A 20,251-nucleotide genomic window follows, 5' to 3' on the forward strand; every position below is an offset into this window, starting at 1 on the left:
TAAATATAAGAAATAGAGGAAACAATATTGTTAAAATGTAAATAGAAAGTATTTCTTACTTCATCAGTGATCGAACGCAGTGCCTCCAACGTGCTTTGCCTTCCTTATGTCTTCAAGTCCTTCTTCAGCTTGGTAATCTGAAGAAGAGAAAATTAGTAAAAGCAAAGAGACAGGTGAATAAAGGAAAGTGAAAAAGCGAAACTCAGAATAGCATACCACATTATCTCTCTCAGGCCATTTGAATTCCCAAGGAGTACCGGCAGGAAGACCCTCAGGGAGAGGGTTGGTTGACTTATCAGAACTAATACCGGTAATGTAGGGACTTCTAGGATGACAAGATAAACATCCCAGCGATTGTCATTTGACTTACATGCGGGATGGTTAGTCGTATGACGGAAATTAACATCTTCGCGACGCCATCCTTTCTTCCCAAGCGAATTCCCCATCGAGTTGACTCACTCTTCATAATAATAACATCATAGTGAGCGAAGAAGTTCTCAACGGTATATTCTTCAAAGTTGATTTCTAAATCCGCGCAATGTTTATTCCTCAGTTCTTTGGGATAGAGAGATTCTAATCCATCCGCGCACGACGAGAGTATTCCATCATTATCCTGATAGAATCAGTGCTCAGTTGGCAGACGGCGCGCGGAAACTTCTCATGAGTTAAAAGTTTATAAAATAGAGTTTGCGGGTCGAAGAGAGGAATAACAAGGCCAGCGAGAAGTTTTCCCACTGAGATGATGATCTTTTGATCATTCCATTGATCAACCCAAACCATCTAGGATTAAGCGTAGAAGTAGGACCTGATGCGTGAGGAGCATATAATGTAAAACAGTTATCCTTGAATTCAACTTGCAGTCTCTCAAAGTCTTTAGAGAATTTCCATCCTGGCTTGTTTACCATCTTGCAAAGGGGAATATAAATGAGGAACAAAGTGAAAAGAAGAAGATGATCAAGATAATCAGGATGATCAAGAGGATTAGGAAAATCGAGATGAAGACAATGAGTGGGGAGTTTTGATATGAAAACCAAGATAATAGTGAAAGAAAGATAGTATGGCGATAAGAAAACGCGAAGTAAGAAGAATAAACGATCAATCAAGAAAAGGAGCATCAACAGTAAGAAATAAAAGTTGCAGAGGTTAGGGAAGAAAAAAATAGTAAAAAGAGAAGAATGAAAAGCATATACGGGTATACAAAGGATTCTCTTTCCTTTTCCCGAGATCCCCTTTTACGAACGCATTAATGGGTGAGAGAATATGAAGAGACAGTTACCAGGATCAACAATGATGTGTCAAAAAATAAGCCGTGGAAAGCAACACGTGGAACAATCAAGACCGAGATCCCGCATTATTGTCAGTTCAAAAAATACGAAAAGGCAGGAAGGAGGGACAATTAATGTAAGGGGTGCGGTAAAACAATTGACTAAGATTTCTCTCATCGTTCTTTCTTCCACAAAGACGCTAAGAGAAGATGCAAAATGTAGTGGAAAAATATCGCACACTTAGTTCTGATCATTAACACCATTGTAGATGACCAAGCAAAAAAAGGTTCATTATATTTACAATCTCCGAGGTTGAACACTCTGAAAATTTATAATTTATCAATATGGCTAAATCTTTGCCATTGAGTTTCGATACTTGAAAGCCAAATTGGCAGAGCATTGTATGATTAGCCGGAGCCATGAATTACTATGCATCAGAAATGGTTTGTTATCATTTTAATTGTGCAGGTTGGATAAAATTCAGCTAGACAAGAAACTTCTATAACGAAAACAGACAAAATAGCTTGCGAGACAGGTATTTTCTTTTTCTTTTTGAATACTAAATATATAGGTCACAGAATTGTTCCGCACCGCTTAATCACACGGGGTTAGGGGTTTGTATATATTAATCACAAAGGAAGAAAAAACCATGAAACTAATGAGGAACATCATAGGACTCCCAAAAAAGCTTACTTCTTAACGGTAAGAAAAAACCAGCGCAGAAATCAGGGATTCATACTATGCGTGACTGTTAGCAAAAAAATAAATAAATATTCTCAGCAAAAGAAAAATCAAGTCAAACAAATAAACTACCTATACTATCTCCTAATTAAACCAAAGGAAAACATTAAAAGATAACAATATTTGTACCAAGAGTATCCCTTCAACTGACTTTGGAAGTATCCACTTTGGACTGGGAGGAACCTTTCATTTCTGGTACCCACAAATAAGACAAATTGATCAACCGAGTAACAAAGAAAGAAATCAAACTGATGAGGAGCATTAAGAATAGAGTGCCTCCATCTTTATTAATCGTAAAAGATGATACAATCACCAAGAGGAAGGAGATCCAGTTGGTCGCTGCTACAGTCCCAGCAAGTCTCCCTCTAACTTCTACCTTGGACATCCTTGAGCGCATATGTGATTCCAACCCAAATGTGTAGGGAACAAGGCCGATTATTAACAATATAAAAGCTGGACCATAAGGAATCTTCAATTCGCATTGTCTTGTGACGGAATCTGGTGCAAACCAGATTCCCTGTTCAGGAAAACATGATGGTGATGTCCCAATAGGTTCTACAGCCAAGCAGGCAATAAGTGCACGCTGTGCAGAAGAAAGGAGCGATTCATCAGCACGCAAAAAGAAAAAAATATCATCGACATCATGTTTATTTTGCAATTACACAGTGAAAAAATAATGAAGTACTAAGAATAGCTCGGGTAGTGAGTGAAGTACACCAAATGTGGGAGTGACGAAACTGTATTTGTAGCCGTACTTCAGTTAAATTTGGAGAAAATAATAACTTGCTTACCATGAAATTTTCATCAATACCATTACAGAATCCGCATCCTGCTTGAAGGCATTTGAAACAGTTCCATGCATCTGCATCTGGTGCTGAAGTATAACTCGGACATGTGTTGTTACCGAAATACGTGATGGTCTCCAGTTTATTACTCACTCCTCTAATATTATTAGGTGATATAATAATGAAGAAACTTAACCCTAAAAGACACACCATCATACAGTATGATTTGATAAGCAAAATCTTCCTCCTCGAAAGTTTTACAATTCTGTAAGGCAGACTTGCACTTTGAATACCATTAAGACCATAGCACATTAAGAAAGTCAACTTCATATACCAGATGTCCCATTTAGGATTTGGTGATGCTATGAGGCCACCCATCCTTATGATACGGGGAAAGACATAAATTAACGTGTTCTCACTCACAAACTGTTCAGCAACTTGCAAACCAATACCAACAACAATCTGTCTACGTTCTAATGAATTATTCCATGTTGTCCTCATCCTAAAAAAGATATTCCTATCATAATAGGGTTTTTCATCTGGACCACCTGTTTCATTCTTAATTGACAACCTTATAGCATCCAACTCTTTCTCAACTTCACGGGAAGTGTAAAATGTCCCGAAAGCTTTAATTGAGTCCTCTTTTCGGTTCTGTTAAAAAAAAAAAGTATCATCGACCGAAACTCAAAATTTACGGAAAGAAACTCCAAGTTCTGAAACTAACCATTTTATATAGCCATATAGGTGAATCAGGAAGCGACTTCATTAGCAAAAATTGAAGCAGAGCTGGAAACAATGCCATTGCGAGGATATAATCTGATGTCTTATTAAGGTCCTGGAGTCATTTAATTTTTAAGAACAATAAACTTTAAGATGTTAATTCAGCAAGAGAACTAATACTAAGAAACCATCAATTGTAAACATACCTGACTATAAGCAGCAACTCTGGTATCGATACAAAAGAAGATGAATTTTCCAACAGCAAAATACGTAGAATTCCAAATATGTAGGTTTTTTAGAGGATGAGTTGAAGCTACTTCTAATATGTAACTAAGGGAGGTTATTGATGTCATTCCAACCCCAAAACCTATAATTGTCTTCATAACAGTAGTTACCAAGTAACAATCAAAAACATAATCACTAATAGATAGAAACACTACGAGTAGTAGTCCACCAACGAGTATCAATTTGTCAGCAAACAAGAGTGCAAATCTTCGACCAAAACAGTCACTCATCCAACCCCCAATTACTGAACCAAACACTGCTCCTAATACACCCGTCCGTATAATTTCCTATCAATTTTAAAATAACCGGTATAAAAATCATCATTACGAATATCGAAAGTGTGAAGCCGACAGTGAATTCAGTAAAAATCATATGGACGCACTTACCAGTTTAATTGACTGAATATCATCTTGGATATAGAATCTCGAGAGGATAAATCCTATGGAATTAGAATTATCCTGTCAGGAAGTTTAATAATAATCGATGTACAAAAATGTATGATAACCACTATGCATTCAAATTTCTTTTTAAAAATCTTAATAAGCAAGTATCCATTGACATATAAACATAAAACAACTACCATTACGTTTTTAGGAACTTACCGAAGTAATAACCAAACACAAGTGCTCCAATCACGGGAATCATTTTAGAATCATATACAGCATCAGGTACAGTCTCCTCTTTGTATTTTCTGCGATCCTTCTCACCAATCTCTGCTGAACGTCTCTGCATGATGCCAATTTTCGGGGTACAACTAATTTTCTCTTACTCAAAACAAAACCCACGATCAAAATTTTACCCTAGAAAAAATTACCACAAAATTGCTTAAATATGGTTTAGTTGAGAGATGTTCGGAAGTTAGTTGCAGAGGTTTTCGGAAGTTTGATGTGGAATTTTGTTCGACTTAAGTTTTCTAGAACCGTATCGAACGAAAGCGTTTTCTCCCCCGTTATACCGAAATACTAACCTACAAAGGACGAACTACTTATGACGAGTACTCACTTATGACTCAGTGACCCAACAACCCTTAAAATTAAAAAAATAAATCAGTGCCACTCGTGACCCTTCGCGGCAAACATTGTCCCTCGTCACATAGAGAAAATAAAATGGCACTACCACTGTCCTCGTTTCCTGAAAAACAAAAAAAAAACAGCCGGTAACTACCATTCCTCTACCGCTCTCACCTTTCAGCATTACCACGGTTGGTGTCCTATCCTCTGCCATTCACACCTTTCAAAATTACCATGGTCGGCGGCGCCAAAAAAAAAAAAAACAGACAGAAATGTTACAAATTTCCAATTTAGATTTTAGGTTTTGGCTTTTAAATTGCATTAGTGGAAAAACTGTAATTAAAATGCAGAATGGCACAACGATAAATTGGCTAAAACAATGAGCTAATTTGTAAGAGTCATGCAGCGACGAGGTCTCCCTCGTGACAGCAGCTTATGACCCTTGGATATAAAAACTTGATTTTGTTTTCCTATTATTGATGGTGGTTTTTAACTTAGGGTTAAAATTGTAAAACTGTACAACTGACATGACATCACTATGACCATTAGCACATTTTATTGAACCGATCAGCATGCCTACGTAAGAATTATCATGGTATTTTTTTTTTGTATCATGTTCCACGGCAGAACCCTTAACATTGACCGACATCAACTATGCCAAACCCTAATTCTCAGGCTAACACGCCAAGGCATACCAACCATGCCAGACGCACCACTGTGCCAATGGAAAACCATGCCAGCCACATACTCGACGAATTTTTGACCAACTTATTTAGAAATTTTGATGGAGAAATTAATGTTATAAAGATGGACTACGATATGATATCTATGTATGAACCGAAAAGGAACCATTTTTGTTTCAGTTAGGCTGATGAAGAGTTTCGCAGACTACCATCAACTCCTAGTTTGCCACAAGGGAAAATCAGGCGCAGGTCCAGAATTTTTTTTTTTTCTTACCGCCAGGCCCACAATTACTACAGTCGCACCCAGCATTATTTAAAATTATTGAAAACGTGTAGAGTTCCTCAATTACCCTTCAGCGGTTTTGGGAAGTTCTATTAACTCCCAAAAACGGTCAGAACCATTTCTTTTCTCTTCTTCTCATTTATTCTTCATCCGTTTTTCTATTCCTATTCCTCCATAAACACTGTAACGGATCTGCAAAGTTTTTCTTCTACATCATTCAAACAAATCAATCATTTAAAACCGATGATTGAAGTTGATCAAACCCTAAAATAAATTTCAAACTCTAAAAAACCTTAACCTAGAATTCAGTAGAACCAAAATGGATGAAACACCAACAAAAACACGTCTTCAGAAATCAAAAGAGAAGAAATTAGGTACTAAAACTAGTTTAATCGATCTTATTCTTGCATGCATTCGGTACATTTGATTTTATTTGATTTTCGATTTTAATTTTTGTTCTTGATGCTTCAGATGAAGAAGGGAAAACCGAAGGAAAAATAAAGTCGAAGAAACAGAAAAAACCCGGTGAGATTTATCATTAGCTTCATCTGTTATTGTTTGATTTTTTTTTTTGAATTTTTTTTTTAATCTTAAATTTTGTTACAGTAGTTGACGATGATGAACCAGAAAAAAAGAGTAAACCTAAAAATAAAACTGTTTCTGGTGAGAGTTTCATCCTGATTACCCATAATTTTTTTTGAGTTATCACTTTATTCTTCTTCGATTTTAACATAATTTTCTCCTCAATGTGATTTTACCTACTGATGTTGAAGGTGAACAAGAAGAAATTGATAGTGTCAAAACACTGAAGGAGATGCAAATCAAGGCAAAGGGAGATGCTTTGAAGAAGAGTAAGAAAGGCTCTAGTATGCATAACTAGTTCTCATGTGTGATTCTGCATAACATAAATCTGCATAACTTGTTCTGCAGATGCATGACAGGGTATGCAACATCAAATTAACGTGTGTAACTTGTTATGCAGATGCATGACAAGTTATGCTTACAAAAAAAAACCACTGCATAACACTTATTTTTAAGTGTTTCTTTTTAATTTTCATCTGTTTAAATTTTATCTTTCATCTGCTTACCAAAGTTACTGCATAACTTAAATAGCTTATTTATTTTTGTGTTAAAAAGATCATGAAGCAACCCCGTCAAGGAAGTCGCATAGATTAAAAGATCAGGTGTCACCTCAAATATCACCTAGTTCACCTAGGCCTGAAAAAGCTACTAAGGGAAAAAAGAAAGCAAAGAAAGCTGCACCAAAGGAAGTATTGGGTGATGATACAGATAATGAGGATGATAATACAAATGATGCCGAAGATGGTAAGATTTGATTGTGGTATCTTTTGTGTGATATATTGTTTAATTGGTGTCATTGATTTGTTTCAATATGATTTGGCATGTTTCAGTGAGGCAAGCTGTTGATCATCATAAGAAAAGAAAAATACATGAACCCAAACAATCGAAAGACCTGAAAAGGATTAAGAAGAAGCAAATCGAAAGATCCGAGAGTGAAGTGGAAGAAGAAGAAGAATCTAATAAGAAATGTGTTGTATATAAACAAGGTGCGTTGAATTCCTTCCTGTTCCTGTTATGCATCAGTTAATAAACTTCTCTTATCATTTACCTGCTTGTTTGTATGTAAAACACATTATGCTTGTTAAAAAAACAAATGCATAACAGATTGTGCCTTCTTAAAAAAATATGCAGAATATGTTATGCAGTCAACTGTTTGTTTATGTCGTATTAACTAGTAGTGCATGATATATTATGCATGGTAAAAGATGTGCATAATGGTTTATGCAGATGCCTGAGAAAGAGGCATGTGTGGTTAAATGCATAATAAGTTAAGCAGGGTTGTGTTTTTAAATGCATAATAAGTTATGCACCTTAACAAATCAATGCATGACATATTATTCAGTTCCAATATTAAATGCATGACTAGTTATGCATTGTTTAGACTTGCTGCATCACAGGTTATGCATATAAAAAAATGTTGTTATATTTGTTATGCATTCCTTTGTTGTTCTAAAATAGCAGTTTTAAAATGCATTTTTTTTACGCAGTTAAACCTAAAACCAAATCTGCAGTTCAAGGAGGTACTTATAGAGCAGGTTTCCTTTGGGTATGTCACTTGTTTAGTAAGATAAAAGACAGAGGTGGTTTGAATCCGTTGCAGGATAACATGATGAATGTGTGTGTGTTTGGAAAGTTCTATAACTGGTTATATGCTGCAAACATGGCATACTTGGATGGTAAGAGCAACAAGCTGATGGATGAAGTCTTTCTATCATATGACCATGAAGATTTGAATCAATATTCATTCAAGTTGTCTGAAAACAAGTCCATAACATCAACGTCTAATGAGCTTGCTGTTACATTTATGATTCCAAGAATTAAAGGAGACAGAGGAAATGATATTCTGACTTCGAAGGCAGAGATAGAGCTGACTCAGTCACATTCCCTCGTCAAGCATTTCACATTCAAAACAAAGCCAGGATTTATCAGCAAAGATCCCAAAGCACGGGTAACAAATGTGTTGATATATGATATTGAAAGGCTGGTGTTGGAAAAACTTGATAAGAAAGGTCATGAAGAGGAAGTTGTCTGCCTTATCTGCCTTTACATGCTAGTCGTATTGTTCTTTTGTCGTTCAAGAGGATTCAATTTAGACGTCTCGTATGTTGGTTTGGTTAAGGATTTGGAAACCATGGACTCTGTCTCTTTTCCTGATCTTATTCATGAACACCTTATGGAGAGCATCAAGACTGTCAAAAGAAACAATCTTCATATCAGGAATTGCAGTGGTTGCACTATATATTCTCTTATGAGTTAGTTTTTTTTTTACTTTCAGAACATCTGTCAATAAATATTACTTTCTTGGATACAAAATATCTTATTAGTTATTATTTTTTGCACCTTTGGTTCGCTGAGCATTCTAAAATAGATGAGATATCATCAGACATCGTCAAGGTCAGTTCCAATGCTACACCGAGAGCTGCAAAGTGGGACTTGGCAGCAATGAAGAAAGCAATGCTCAGGAAGAATATTACATTTTTAAAGGTACCTGTTCGTGAATATTTCATGATTTATAATTGACCTTCATGCATCTATGACAGTATCTCTAAATTCCTTAAAAATGAATGCATAATAAGTTACGTTAGCAAAAAAGGATAACTGCATAATAAGTTATGCACCTTAATAAATCAATGCGCATAACATGTTATGAAGCCGAATATATGAATGCATGACCGGTTATGCATTTTTCAATATTGAAAAGGAGTTAAGCATGGTTGTGTTTTTAAATGCATAAAATCAATGCATGACATATTATTCAGTTACAATATTAAATGCATGACTAGTTATGCATTGTTTAGATTAGCTGCATCACAGGTTATGCATATAAAAAATGTTGTTATATTTGTTATGCATTCCTTTGATGAGTGTCATTAATCATGTTGCAGTATAATGAGAAATTTAGAGATGAGTACAGTGCAATGGAGATGGAATTCTGTGAACCAAGAAAACAAAGAAAAGGGAAAGAGATATATGATCTCATCGCAATGAATCTGAAGAGAACAGGGACAAGTATGAAGAAGCATTTCTGGATGCGATTAAGATAATTGAACAAGAAACGTGTCCCCCCGATAGTGCTGAAGCAAGGTTGCAGGTCATTGAAGCAAAGCTGAAAGACATGAAGCAGACTTAGGAGAGGAATAGATAGAGTGGAGTATACTTCAATGAAAAGTTGTATAATTACGTGAAGGAATTGCTTGTTGAGTTTGGCAACACAGAAGTGCAGGAGAAGTCGTCAGGTGGACCTAGTGTCAATGTATCATCAGCTGAGCCAAGCGACCCATTGAGCCAAAACTTGCTAAGGAATGAGACTCTTGTTGAACTGGTATCTTCAACTGAACCACCTACACAAGAATCAGTGCCACAAGTTATCAGACTCGATAGCCAAGACCAAACGTCTAGTCAAGGTATCCAGTCTTCACCTTTCAAGTTCATGGACATGGAAAAAGCTGTTAATCTCTCCAGCGACGACAAGGAAACAGAAACTCAAGTGGAATTGGAGACAACACCAAATATAGAAACAACACAAGAAATACTTGAAGCACAGGAAAGATAATTTTTGGACGGTGGTGATGATGACATTCTTCCAGAAACTCAGAAGAAAGCAGAAGAAAATGTGGTGCCCACATTTAATCTGCATTTATCACAACCTGCTGCCGCAATTAAAGATGATGCTGGTGGACCACAACAGCAAGCTGAAAATCTGCAACAACCCGCTGTTGAGATACCACAACATCAAACTGAAGAACCACAACAACCAGAAGAGCCAGTGGCTGAAAAGCCACAACAAGTGTTTTAACTCCTGGTGCCACACAAGATGTTGAAAAAGAAAAAGGCTATAATGAAGATGCTGAGATGGAGATAATTTCACAAAACCTGGTACCTAAAATATAAACAGATTTTGTATTTTAAAACTTTTAGAAAAGAAACATAACATCTTTTATTATGGTATTTTTATTAATGTCAAATCAACTATGTACTACTTATTATTTTTAATCAACTATAAATTGTTTACTATATTGTTGTTTTGCTGTTTAATCAACTATTTACTTAATTTCATAATAAACTGTTTATATCTAACACATTTTGGTTACATAAATCTCTAGGAAGAAGACGTAGGAGGGGAGTTTGTACCAAGAACAGAATTTTTGAAGAAGTCACCATTGAAGAAAAAGTCAGTATTGAAGCGAAAAACAAACAAGGCAGAAGAGGATGGGAAGCAACCAGGAAGCAAGGTAAGAATAATCAAGGAAAAAACAACATGGAATCGAAGGACAACCAGTGTACTACTCAAAGATTATGATCTAGGGAAGCAGCAGAAGCAAAAAGACAAGCCTGATGAGAATAAAGTTGAAGAAGAAAATCCCCGTACGTCTGCTGGCTTGCCGTTCAGAAAATTACCTCCGCTGGAAACAATGGAATGCTTTCAAGATTACAAGGATACAATAGAACCAACCATGATGGAAGTACTGGAGACATACTTTGAGAATGCCAACAGCCTGTAAGTACATCAAAATTACCTTTATGCTTGTTTTCATAATTTGTCATGCAACTCCCAATGTTTAATGAATGGTTAGTTATGCATTGTTTAAAATATCTACATCACATGTTATGCAGCTCCAATGCTTGATGCATGTTCAGTTATGCAAAAAATGTTGTTATATTTATTATGCTTGTTTAAGAAATCAATGCATTACAGGTTATGCTTCTTATGAAATAAATGCATAACAAGTTATGCTTAAAAAAACCCATGCATAACACAACCCTCTAGTTTATGGTTCTTCCGCATGTCACTTGAATAAAACATCTCACCAATTATGTCTTATGTCTTCTGCAGAAATTCGGCTTGGAGTATCAGAGAAGGAGAAGACCCGTACTTGTGGGATATTCGGATTCACGGAGATATAATAAGGCATCTAATGAACAATGAATACTTAGAAGACCAAGTAGTACGCTACTACAGTTATAGGTTGTTCAGGAAGCGGGAAAATGAAAAGATGGCTGATAGTGTTGAACATAGGTATGCGGAGTCTGCATTCATGACGCCAGGTGCTTGGGTAAGTCAAGAAAATAAAATCATTTTGCTACATAACAAGTCATTCCTTCATATTATCTTATGCCCATATAATTACTTATGCATAAAATGTTATGCAACTAGATTGAACTGCATAACAAGTTATTCGACATTGTTTTCTACACCTGTTGTGCACCCTATCAATTGCATCCACTAACTTTTTTTTCCTACAAAATATTTCTTTTGCAGTTCTTTGTTAAAACAAAGGAGAAAGATGGGATTGCCAAATTTGTTGGATAATTCATCTTGAATCTCCCTATTGAAGTTGAGAGAATGTTCATTCCAATGAACTATATGACAAAGGAAAAGCCTGCTGGTACACATTGGACATTGTTAGAGTATGAATTTTCAGAGGGTGAGTGGAACTAATATAACAGTCTTGAAGGCTATAAATCTAACTGCAAGAAACAAGCTTTCATAATGGAAAAGGCTTGTATGCCGTATTTGATCCAAAGATATGATGAACTGAATTTATCACCACAAATCGTGGATATAAAGAGGGAACCGCTTGTATACAGGTATGTTTTTACCAAGATTGTTCCTGAACAAGGTCATCACCCCGACTGCCTCATATTTGTATGCTATTATATGAAGATGAGCATGAAGTCTCAAGTCAGGGACAAATGGCTGAAGTTGGGAAAGGAAGATGCAGTAGAAAAAGCCAACAAGAAAAGAGTAAGTCCGATATTGAAAATGCTGACGGATCTTGGAAACAGTTGGGCGATAGATGCCAATGAAGACATCTGGGATGATTTTGCGCGTCAATGCGATGAAGCTGCTCGTCAATGTGAAGTTGTGCATAATAGAAAGGCTCAAACGTAACTTTGTTTTAACAACCTGTGTGTTGTTGGTAGGTTGAGCAATTTAACTTGGGAGTGAAAACTAATGGGAAGGTAGTTAGTGTGAAGCTTGACTTCAGTCAGTAGTTATGTGTAATGTGTTGGTATGAAAACTTAACTTTAGTCAGTAGTTCTTGTCAGAACAACTTATGTTATCTTGTCGATGTTTATATATATATTTATTATATATCAATGCTGGTTTCAGTGCTTCTATTTGCTGCATTCTTATTTCATTTAACTGTACTATGATACAAATTACAAGGAAAATGAAGGAACAACATGTTACATATAAACATCTAAATAACAAGTTATGCAACAAAATAAACCTGAATAACATGTTATTCCTAATAAAATAAATGTGCATGACTTGTTTTGCAGACGCATGACTTGTTATGCAGATGCAGATGCATGAAGGAACCACATTTGCATGAGTCGTTATGCAGCCATCTTTAAAAGAATAAATGCATAACAGATCGTGCATCATCGAAAAACAATGCATAAGAGATTATGCATCTTCAAAACAATAATGCATAATACGTTATGCATCATAAAAACTAATGCATAAAAAGTTATGCATCATCAAAAACTAAAGCATAATCCATTATGCATTTAAGAACAAGAATGAAACATTATCTGATAGAAGCAGAAAAACACACAATGAAAAAAAAAGTATTTTTCATAAAACCAATACAAAAAAGAAACTAAGTAAAGAAAAAGTACTTTTTCATAAAAACTAATACAGAAACTAATGAAAGAAAAATGAATAAGGTTCAAAAATAAAAGTAATAGTCTGAAGAAACAAACAAGATAATTGCTCTCCTTTAACTTCCCTTAGACTGCTTCGGCGGCTTCGGAGGCTTCTTGTAACAGGTAGGATTCTTACATGTTTGCTTGTTATGATGACCAAGCTCAAAACAATTACCACAGCGCATAGCTCTCCTGGGCGGCTTATCATATATGCTCAAATTCCTATTAGCTTGTGGTCTCCCTGGCGACCTCCTAACATAAGGTACATCGATAATATTATTACCTTCATAAACTTCAGGCCTGTTATAGTTCAGAATATGATGAATTGCATGGCTGTAGGTATTATTGAAGTACGAAGTAGTGAAATAAGGTTCAACGAAATCATATGGATTAGAACCAGACATTGTTATCGATGTGAAAGCATGCACACATGGAAACCCATAGACACGCCACCTCTGACAGGTACATGTCCTTGGCTCAAGGTTAACACTATGAGAACTGTCCCCTCGTTCCACTTCATAAACATGAGTATCAGACTGTATAACCATCCAGGTTAAACCCCCATCAATAAGAGCCTTCATCTTATTTTCATTCTTCGGTGTGAGAATTGTTATAAAACTATTACCAGTATTCCGCCTTTCTGACATCATACTCATCACATCCTTCCTTATCTGATCCAGAAGAGCATTTGCAGGGAGCTTCTTGTGTACCTTCATCCAAACTATTGAAGGATTCAACAAGAGTAGAAGATGTCCTACCATATCTACAACTCTGGAAAAAGGAATTTGACCACTTCTATGGAGGGATATCTTCAATATAGTCGGCAACCCAACCACAACCAAGACCCCTAATAGTAGAGATGGCAGTTTGGAAACCTTCGGGACTAAGAGCATATGCAACAACTTGAAATGAATCAATAACTGCAGCATACCTTTCGTCATTTGCATTAATAGGTAAGTTCATCTTAAGATGATAATAGCAGAAACTATGGAAGGCTCCAGGAAAGTAAAATGGAATTGCTCTCTTTAATCCTTTTGCACAGTCAGATAAAAATGTGATTGGCCTTTGATCATGATCAAGAACATTACTCAAATTCCTCATGAATCATTCCTAGTTATCATTATCTTGACCAGGTACCAGGGCCATGGCTAGTGGGAAGAAGCCTGCACATAAAAAAATATAAAATCAAGCCACCGTCTACATGAAGTATGTGCAGCTAAAAAAATGCATAATGGCTCATGCATCTAAACTAAATGATGCATCAGACATTATGCACCTAAAACAAAAAATGTATAATGTCTTCTGCATCTAAATAGAAATAATGCATAACCATAAAAAACAAATAATGCATAATGTCTTATGCATCTAAATTAAATGATGCATAAGACATTATGCATGTGCATAAAAAGGATGCATAAAATCAATAAGTGAAAACCATAATGCATAAGACATTATGCACCTAAAACAAAAAATGTATAATGTCTTATGCATCTAAAACAGAAATGATGCATAACCAGAAAAGTGAAAACAATAATGCATAAGACATTATGAAGCAAAAATAAATAATGCATGAGACATTATGCACATATATAAAAAGGATGCATTATCAGAAAAATTACCATTTTCAGCATTGATAGAGGTTGCAGCCATGAGGCATCCTCTATATGTCCCTGTAAGAAAGGTAGCATCGACATAAACCATGGGGAGAAGGTAACGGTAATCATGGATGGATGCCTCGAAATCAATAAAAAGACGCACAAACTTATTTGAAGGTGCCTCATCTTCTAATTCAGCTGAACTATCCTCGTTCGCTTTAGGTTCATCCGTTTGAACTTGAAAATCAATCCAACTCCCAGGATTTGTGCTGCGAATGGAATCTACATACCATGACAGATGCGAATACGACATGGCTTCATCACCAAATATATCCTCATACACTTTCTCTCTTCCGTTGTAAGCTTGATAGTATTTCGCATTGATCCCGTAGCTAGTTTTGAAAAACTTTGCCAAATCAGATGCTTTGAAACTCGGATCACTTCGGATTTCATCCTTAATCAGACTAGAAACAAATTTACTGCTAAGGCTGTGGAAAAGCCTTTCAGTTCCAACACCACAGGTATGACTGCTCTCATATTTCTTAACCTTAAGCATCATGTTTTCAACATCAACAACACAAACCTTATACTCCCAAGGGAAATTTTCTTTTGAGCATTTTTCATAGAACCTTCTAGGTTCATTCTTCTTATATACAAGAAAACGACCATCTTTTAACTCGTATTTCTTCACTACGATACATACCTCTGCTACACCTCCAAAAAACACTTTACCAACTTCACCAAGTAATTTATCCCAACCTTCAGTCCTAAGAACCTTGTTAACAAGCACATAACCATCTTCAAGGAAATTCACCATAGCTTGTTCGGGTTCAGGTTCTATTACACGACTACTTGAAGCTCTACTACGACTTCTGGAAGAATTACAGCCAACTTCGACAAGTAAATCAAAGCTCTTTTGACCTTTACAGTGGCAACAAGATACAAAACATTGAAGCAGAATATCAGAATCAACACGCACAAAATTGCTTCCATCATTAAAGGAAAATCTGACATGATGCGGTAATAAACGAGTCCACTTCTGGAAAACGGCTGTCTTCAAAGACTCCAAAGTTGTGTTGACATCAACAAGATGTGCTAAGAATTCACTGAAGTAGTGAATTACAGCTAGTGCACTACCAACAGGCATTTTCACCCTGCAAAACACAAAGAGAAAAAAACCAAACATATCTATCATGTATATTGCTTTACAAAAATTCTTACTCAAAATTAAAAGATCAAATCAACAACAGCAAACAATCTACATTAACCATAATCAGATGAGAAATCAACAGGATATCAAAATCAATAACAGATAACAGATCCAAAATAAGAATGGAAAAACAAATCAAATAAAAAATCCAACAGAACAGAAGCAAAACCTAGTAAATTGGTATGTCAACATCGGAACATGAAATCGAAACAAAAAAATTTAATCGAAAAGATCTACATTGATGTTAACAAATTCAAAACCTAGAAAATAAACAAAAATTCAAAAACAAGCTTAAAGATCTAAAAAACGATTCGAAAAACTAAATTAAGTTTCGGAAACCTAAAATAATAGATCCTAATCTTACAGAAACTAAAACATAGAATTGAATCAAGATTAAACAAAAATCAGAATCAAGATTTGAATAAAAACAAACGAACCTGAAGCTTTGCTGAGTAAATTGAATATCGGTAATCAAGGACAAGTGAGGCTAAAGCTTGCTGAGTAAATTGAATCTCAGTAATCAAGGAAAATTCTCGATAATCAATCTCTCGATCAGAACAAGCGAGGCTAAAGCTTGAACTATCTTTTCTCAGTAAATCAAATATCTCAATCAGCTTCTTCTCAGCCATCGATAGTTCAATCTCTCAGCTCTCGTTCTCGATCGTATTCTATCTCCTTCTCAATCTCTCAGAAACTGAATCTCTGAATCTAAATCTCTGCGCCTAAATCTCTAAAACTGAAAGTGAGGCTAAACTGGGAAATAAAAAAGAAAATAAACGAATTTTGAAAATTCTGGGCCTGCGAATAATTTTTTGGTAGCTTTTGGGTGCGCCCGTGAGATTTTGTGGGGGTGGGTTTCACAGTAGGAAAATGTGTAAGAATGGGTCTCCCTGTAGTTTTCACTTGCGACAAGCTACTAATCTGCCTTTTCTGAGTTGGAAGCCCACACACTTCTAACAGTAATACTGAATGCGGTTTAGGCAATTATTCATGCGCATGTTAATATGTTATAAGTTGAGACTTGTTTTTAAAGAAGAACCAAAATACTGACATGTGATTTGGAGTAAAGAGTTTATTCATATATATACATCAAACTTACCGTTCGTCTTTTACAAAGAGTAGTTGCGGGCTTCCATGCTATGATCATCATAATAATTTCCATCATTATGCTCCAAAAGCTTCATCTTCCAGAATGTTTGTTAATTTTGGTGAGAGTGAGATTTTAAATTTTTATGTCCTTTACAAAAACAATTTACTGTCGTCGAAAGCATTAAGAGAAGAAGATATAAAACTAATGAACACAGGTGAAACCATAAGATGTAGCCGGAGACGAAAATGAATAATAATTAGTTATAGTTAGCGGAAAAGAAAGAAGAAAGGGATCTCTAAATAAGCATAAACCGGTAATATTCATTCAGACAAAATCGATAATTTTGAAATAACTCAATTGAAAATTTGAATACTGTTATCTTTTGATTATATACTACATTGCTATGTTAGTTTTAATAAAGTCCGTTCCTACTTCTGCGAATATGTCTTTCTGAGACCCAGTTTGTGATTTTGCTGCTGAAAAACATTTGATGATTAGAATAAAAATGAACATATGCCAAAACAGCTGTTTATCCCCTTTAGAGAGTTATACATGGCAATCGATATGGACAACCCCTAAAAATGAATTGCTTCGTCGGTGAATGCTGTAAAAAATCACTAGGAATAACCATAGATTCTAGGAGATAAACTTAACTGTAAACATGCTTAAACTTTCTAGTGCTACTGAGTTTAGCTGTTAGTTTTAATTAGACTAGTTTTTGTTGGAAAACGATTAATAAAATTGATTTTTAATGGTTTTAATAAAAATAATAATTAATTATTTTTTTTGTAAATGAAAAACTTATTAGTCCCACATTGTGGAGTTTCCACTTTTTAGTTGTTTTAAGAGACTATATAAGCTTTTTAGTCCCACATCGGGGAGTTCTTCTTCTTAAATTGTTTTATTCCATTATATAAAGAAATTCACTATTTTTGTAAAATTAACGGGGAAGGGGTTGCTCTATATTTAGAGGGACCCCCAAGGGAAAAAAATATTTTTTACATTGTTTTCTCAAGCGTTCGCGATTTTTCCTTATGGTTTTTCGGAGTTGCCAAGCTCAAGTTTGAGCATCTACTACATATGCTAGTAGTAGGTGTAGTAGGGTGTCTTATCCTGGAGATATCTGTCCTGTGAGGGTTATAGCATCACTCTTAAGTGTAGCCGGACACTAATGTCTTAAGGGAAATGTGTTGAACACGTGACTCACTCTGTTTTTCCAAACTTTTGCCTTGTTGTTGTTGCGGGGATTAGGGGAGCTCGTCTGTTTCATCAAATCGATGACTTCCACTATAAAGGAGCTAAGTATCAATAACTTTTGTTTATTTGATTTTTTCCTTGTTTTTTATTATTGCACCCAACAGTTTTCTCGTATACTCAGCGAAGGTACCTTACGGTACTCTGCCTACAAAAGGATCTATGATGAACATTCTTTTGGCAGGGAGAGGTTTTACGTGAAAAGGATTCGAATCAGAAGTAGGTTTCAGGGGAAGAGGTACAACATCATAACATAGATTAATTTGTTGGACATGATTTTATAGATAGCCACACAGCTTTGTAGGGAATATTGGGAATATGTCCCAAAATCGACTGTCATCTTGGGGATATGTCCTAGGATTCCGGTTTTCGTGAATATGCCCCAGCCATCCAAAATTCCATCCAAAACCGTTAAGTAGTGAAAATTCGCACACACTTGGGATTACATATGCGAATTAAAAAACACATATACTATATACTAACACCTTTACAAGGTTGATGAACATATTCAGACAGAAAAGACCTCGATGAAATTAGATAAAAAGTTCGAACACATTTACGATAAATTGACTATTTAACGGTTCTTTGACGGAAACAATTAGTTTGGGGCATATTTCCATAAAATGGAATCCTGAAGCATATCCCCAAGATGACAGTCGATTTTAGGGCATATCCCTAGTTTTCCTTATTTTGTAATTCCTATTCAGAAACAAAATTCAAAATAGTTAACTAAAAAATCAGTTTAGGATCGCGGATAGAACTATATTTATAAAAACAAAAAATCTTAATCACTCAAAAAATCTTATAAAAATTCGCGGCACCTCCAAGGATACAGTTTTTGGTTCACGAGGTTAGAGATTTGTTATCCAAGTAACATAGAACTGCCCCACTACTCGCAAGGGAAAGCAATCCATTGAATAATAATTGAGGTGAACTCTTACTCCAACTTAATGAGCCATCTTCTTGTTTCTTAACAACCAATAATTTTGTCACCGCTTATTCGGGTAACACAAAAATGATCCCTTAATACTCCGTGTCTAAACTGCCAAGAACTCGTAATTCAACAAAAGTTTCATCATCCAAAACCAACCATGTTGCCTACTAAAGAAACCGATAGTTTTTATCGATTCTCTTCCGCATGTCTCTCATCCATCCCTTGCCATTTTCAGGGGTGCAAAGCTGGACAACAACAGATTTAGGATTTTTCCATGACCTGTAGATACATTTCTAACAACCTTGTACTAGTTACTCAAAGGAATATAACCTAATCAATAATTTATCAGGCAAAAGTAGTATTGGACGTACGAGTATGCCAACCTTGCATAATAGAAAGGTTATTTCTTTCTTCAACTCTATTACCATCATCCCCAGCAGACAAAGCTGCTAATAACATACTAGCTTGTTTAAATGCATTAGAACCAAGATGAACTGCTCTCCTTCACTAGTAGAAAAATGATGATCCGTAACAGTTAAAAACTGTTACTGTATTATTTCTGTAACAGTTTTAGTTTTTTCTGCGGTGTTACTAAAGCCCCTATTACGGAAAGTTTATAAAACCTGTTACGGAAAGGCTATTGAAAAATGACTCATAAATTCTAAAACTATTACTGTTGGTAGTTTTCAGTAACACTTTATAAAAATATATGTTACTGAGTAATTTCTATTGTAACTATTTTACATAAAACCGTTACCGTTAGCAGTTTATTGTAACATGTTTGGGAACAAACTGTTGCTATTGTTTGAGTAACCGTAACAGTTTTTATTGAAACTGTCATAAAAACTGACAGTTTTTACTGACTACCATCACCTCCACCACTAGCGCCACCACTACCTCCACCACCAGCACTGCCACAACCATCAACACTAGCATCTCCACAACCGTCACCACCATGTCCGCCGCATCCACTACCATGAGTTGGTCTTCTTGGACATGAAATATAAATTCAATAAAAGTACACTTCACAAGATTCGACCTTGAGACCCATTGCATTAATTATAACTCTTGAACCACTCTTCCATGTTTCCTTTTGTTTAATGTTATCCAAATAAAATATTTACTCTCATTAGACAGTAAACTATACCTCCACCACC

At 35.6% G+C, this 20,251-nt stretch overlaps 1 protein-coding gene across 1 annotated transcript; it reads right to left on the reverse strand.

Annotated features, from left to right (window-relative positions):
• Positions 1 to 2,148: 2,148 nt before the first annotated feature.
• Positions 2,149 to 4,730, reverse strand: LOC113316709 (probable inositol transporter 2). The gene is made up of 6 exons (XM_026564857.1): positions 4,399 to 4,730; positions 4,183 to 4,235; positions 3,718 to 4,083; positions 3,516 to 3,626; positions 2,798 to 3,442; positions 2,149 to 2,589 (listed from the first exon to the last, which is right to left on the reverse strand). The coding sequence occupies exons 1-6, from the start codon at positions 4,526 to 4,528 to the stop codon at positions 2,149 to 2,151; spliced, it is 1,746 nt and encodes a 581-aa protein (XP_026420642.1). The 5' UTR covers positions 4,529 to 4,730.
• Positions 4,731 to 20,251: the final 15,521 nt, after the last annotated feature.

Source organism: Papaver somniferum, chromosome 10, assembly GCF_003573695.1.
Source record: "Papaver somniferum cultivar HN1 chromosome 10, ASM357369v1, whole genome shotgun sequence".
NCBI classification, from domain to species: Eukaryota; Viridiplantae; Streptophyta; class Magnoliopsida; order Ranunculales; family Papaveraceae; genus Papaver; species Papaver somniferum.

Excerpts from the sequence above, each read along its gene's own strand:
- LOC113316709 (XM_026564857.1), bottom strand. The coding sequence starts at position 4,528 with ATGCAGAGACGTTCAGCAGAGATTGGTGAGAAGGATCGCAGAAAATAC. Across the intron at positions 4,236-4,398 it reads TGTGTTTGGTTATTACTTCG|GATTTATCCTCTCGAGATTC; the intron begins GTAAGTTCCTAA and ends CTAATTCCATAG. Across the intron at positions 3,627-3,717 it reads GAGTTGCTGCTTATAGTCAG|GACCTTAATAAGACATCAGA; the intron begins GTATGTTTACAA and ends AAATGACTCCAG.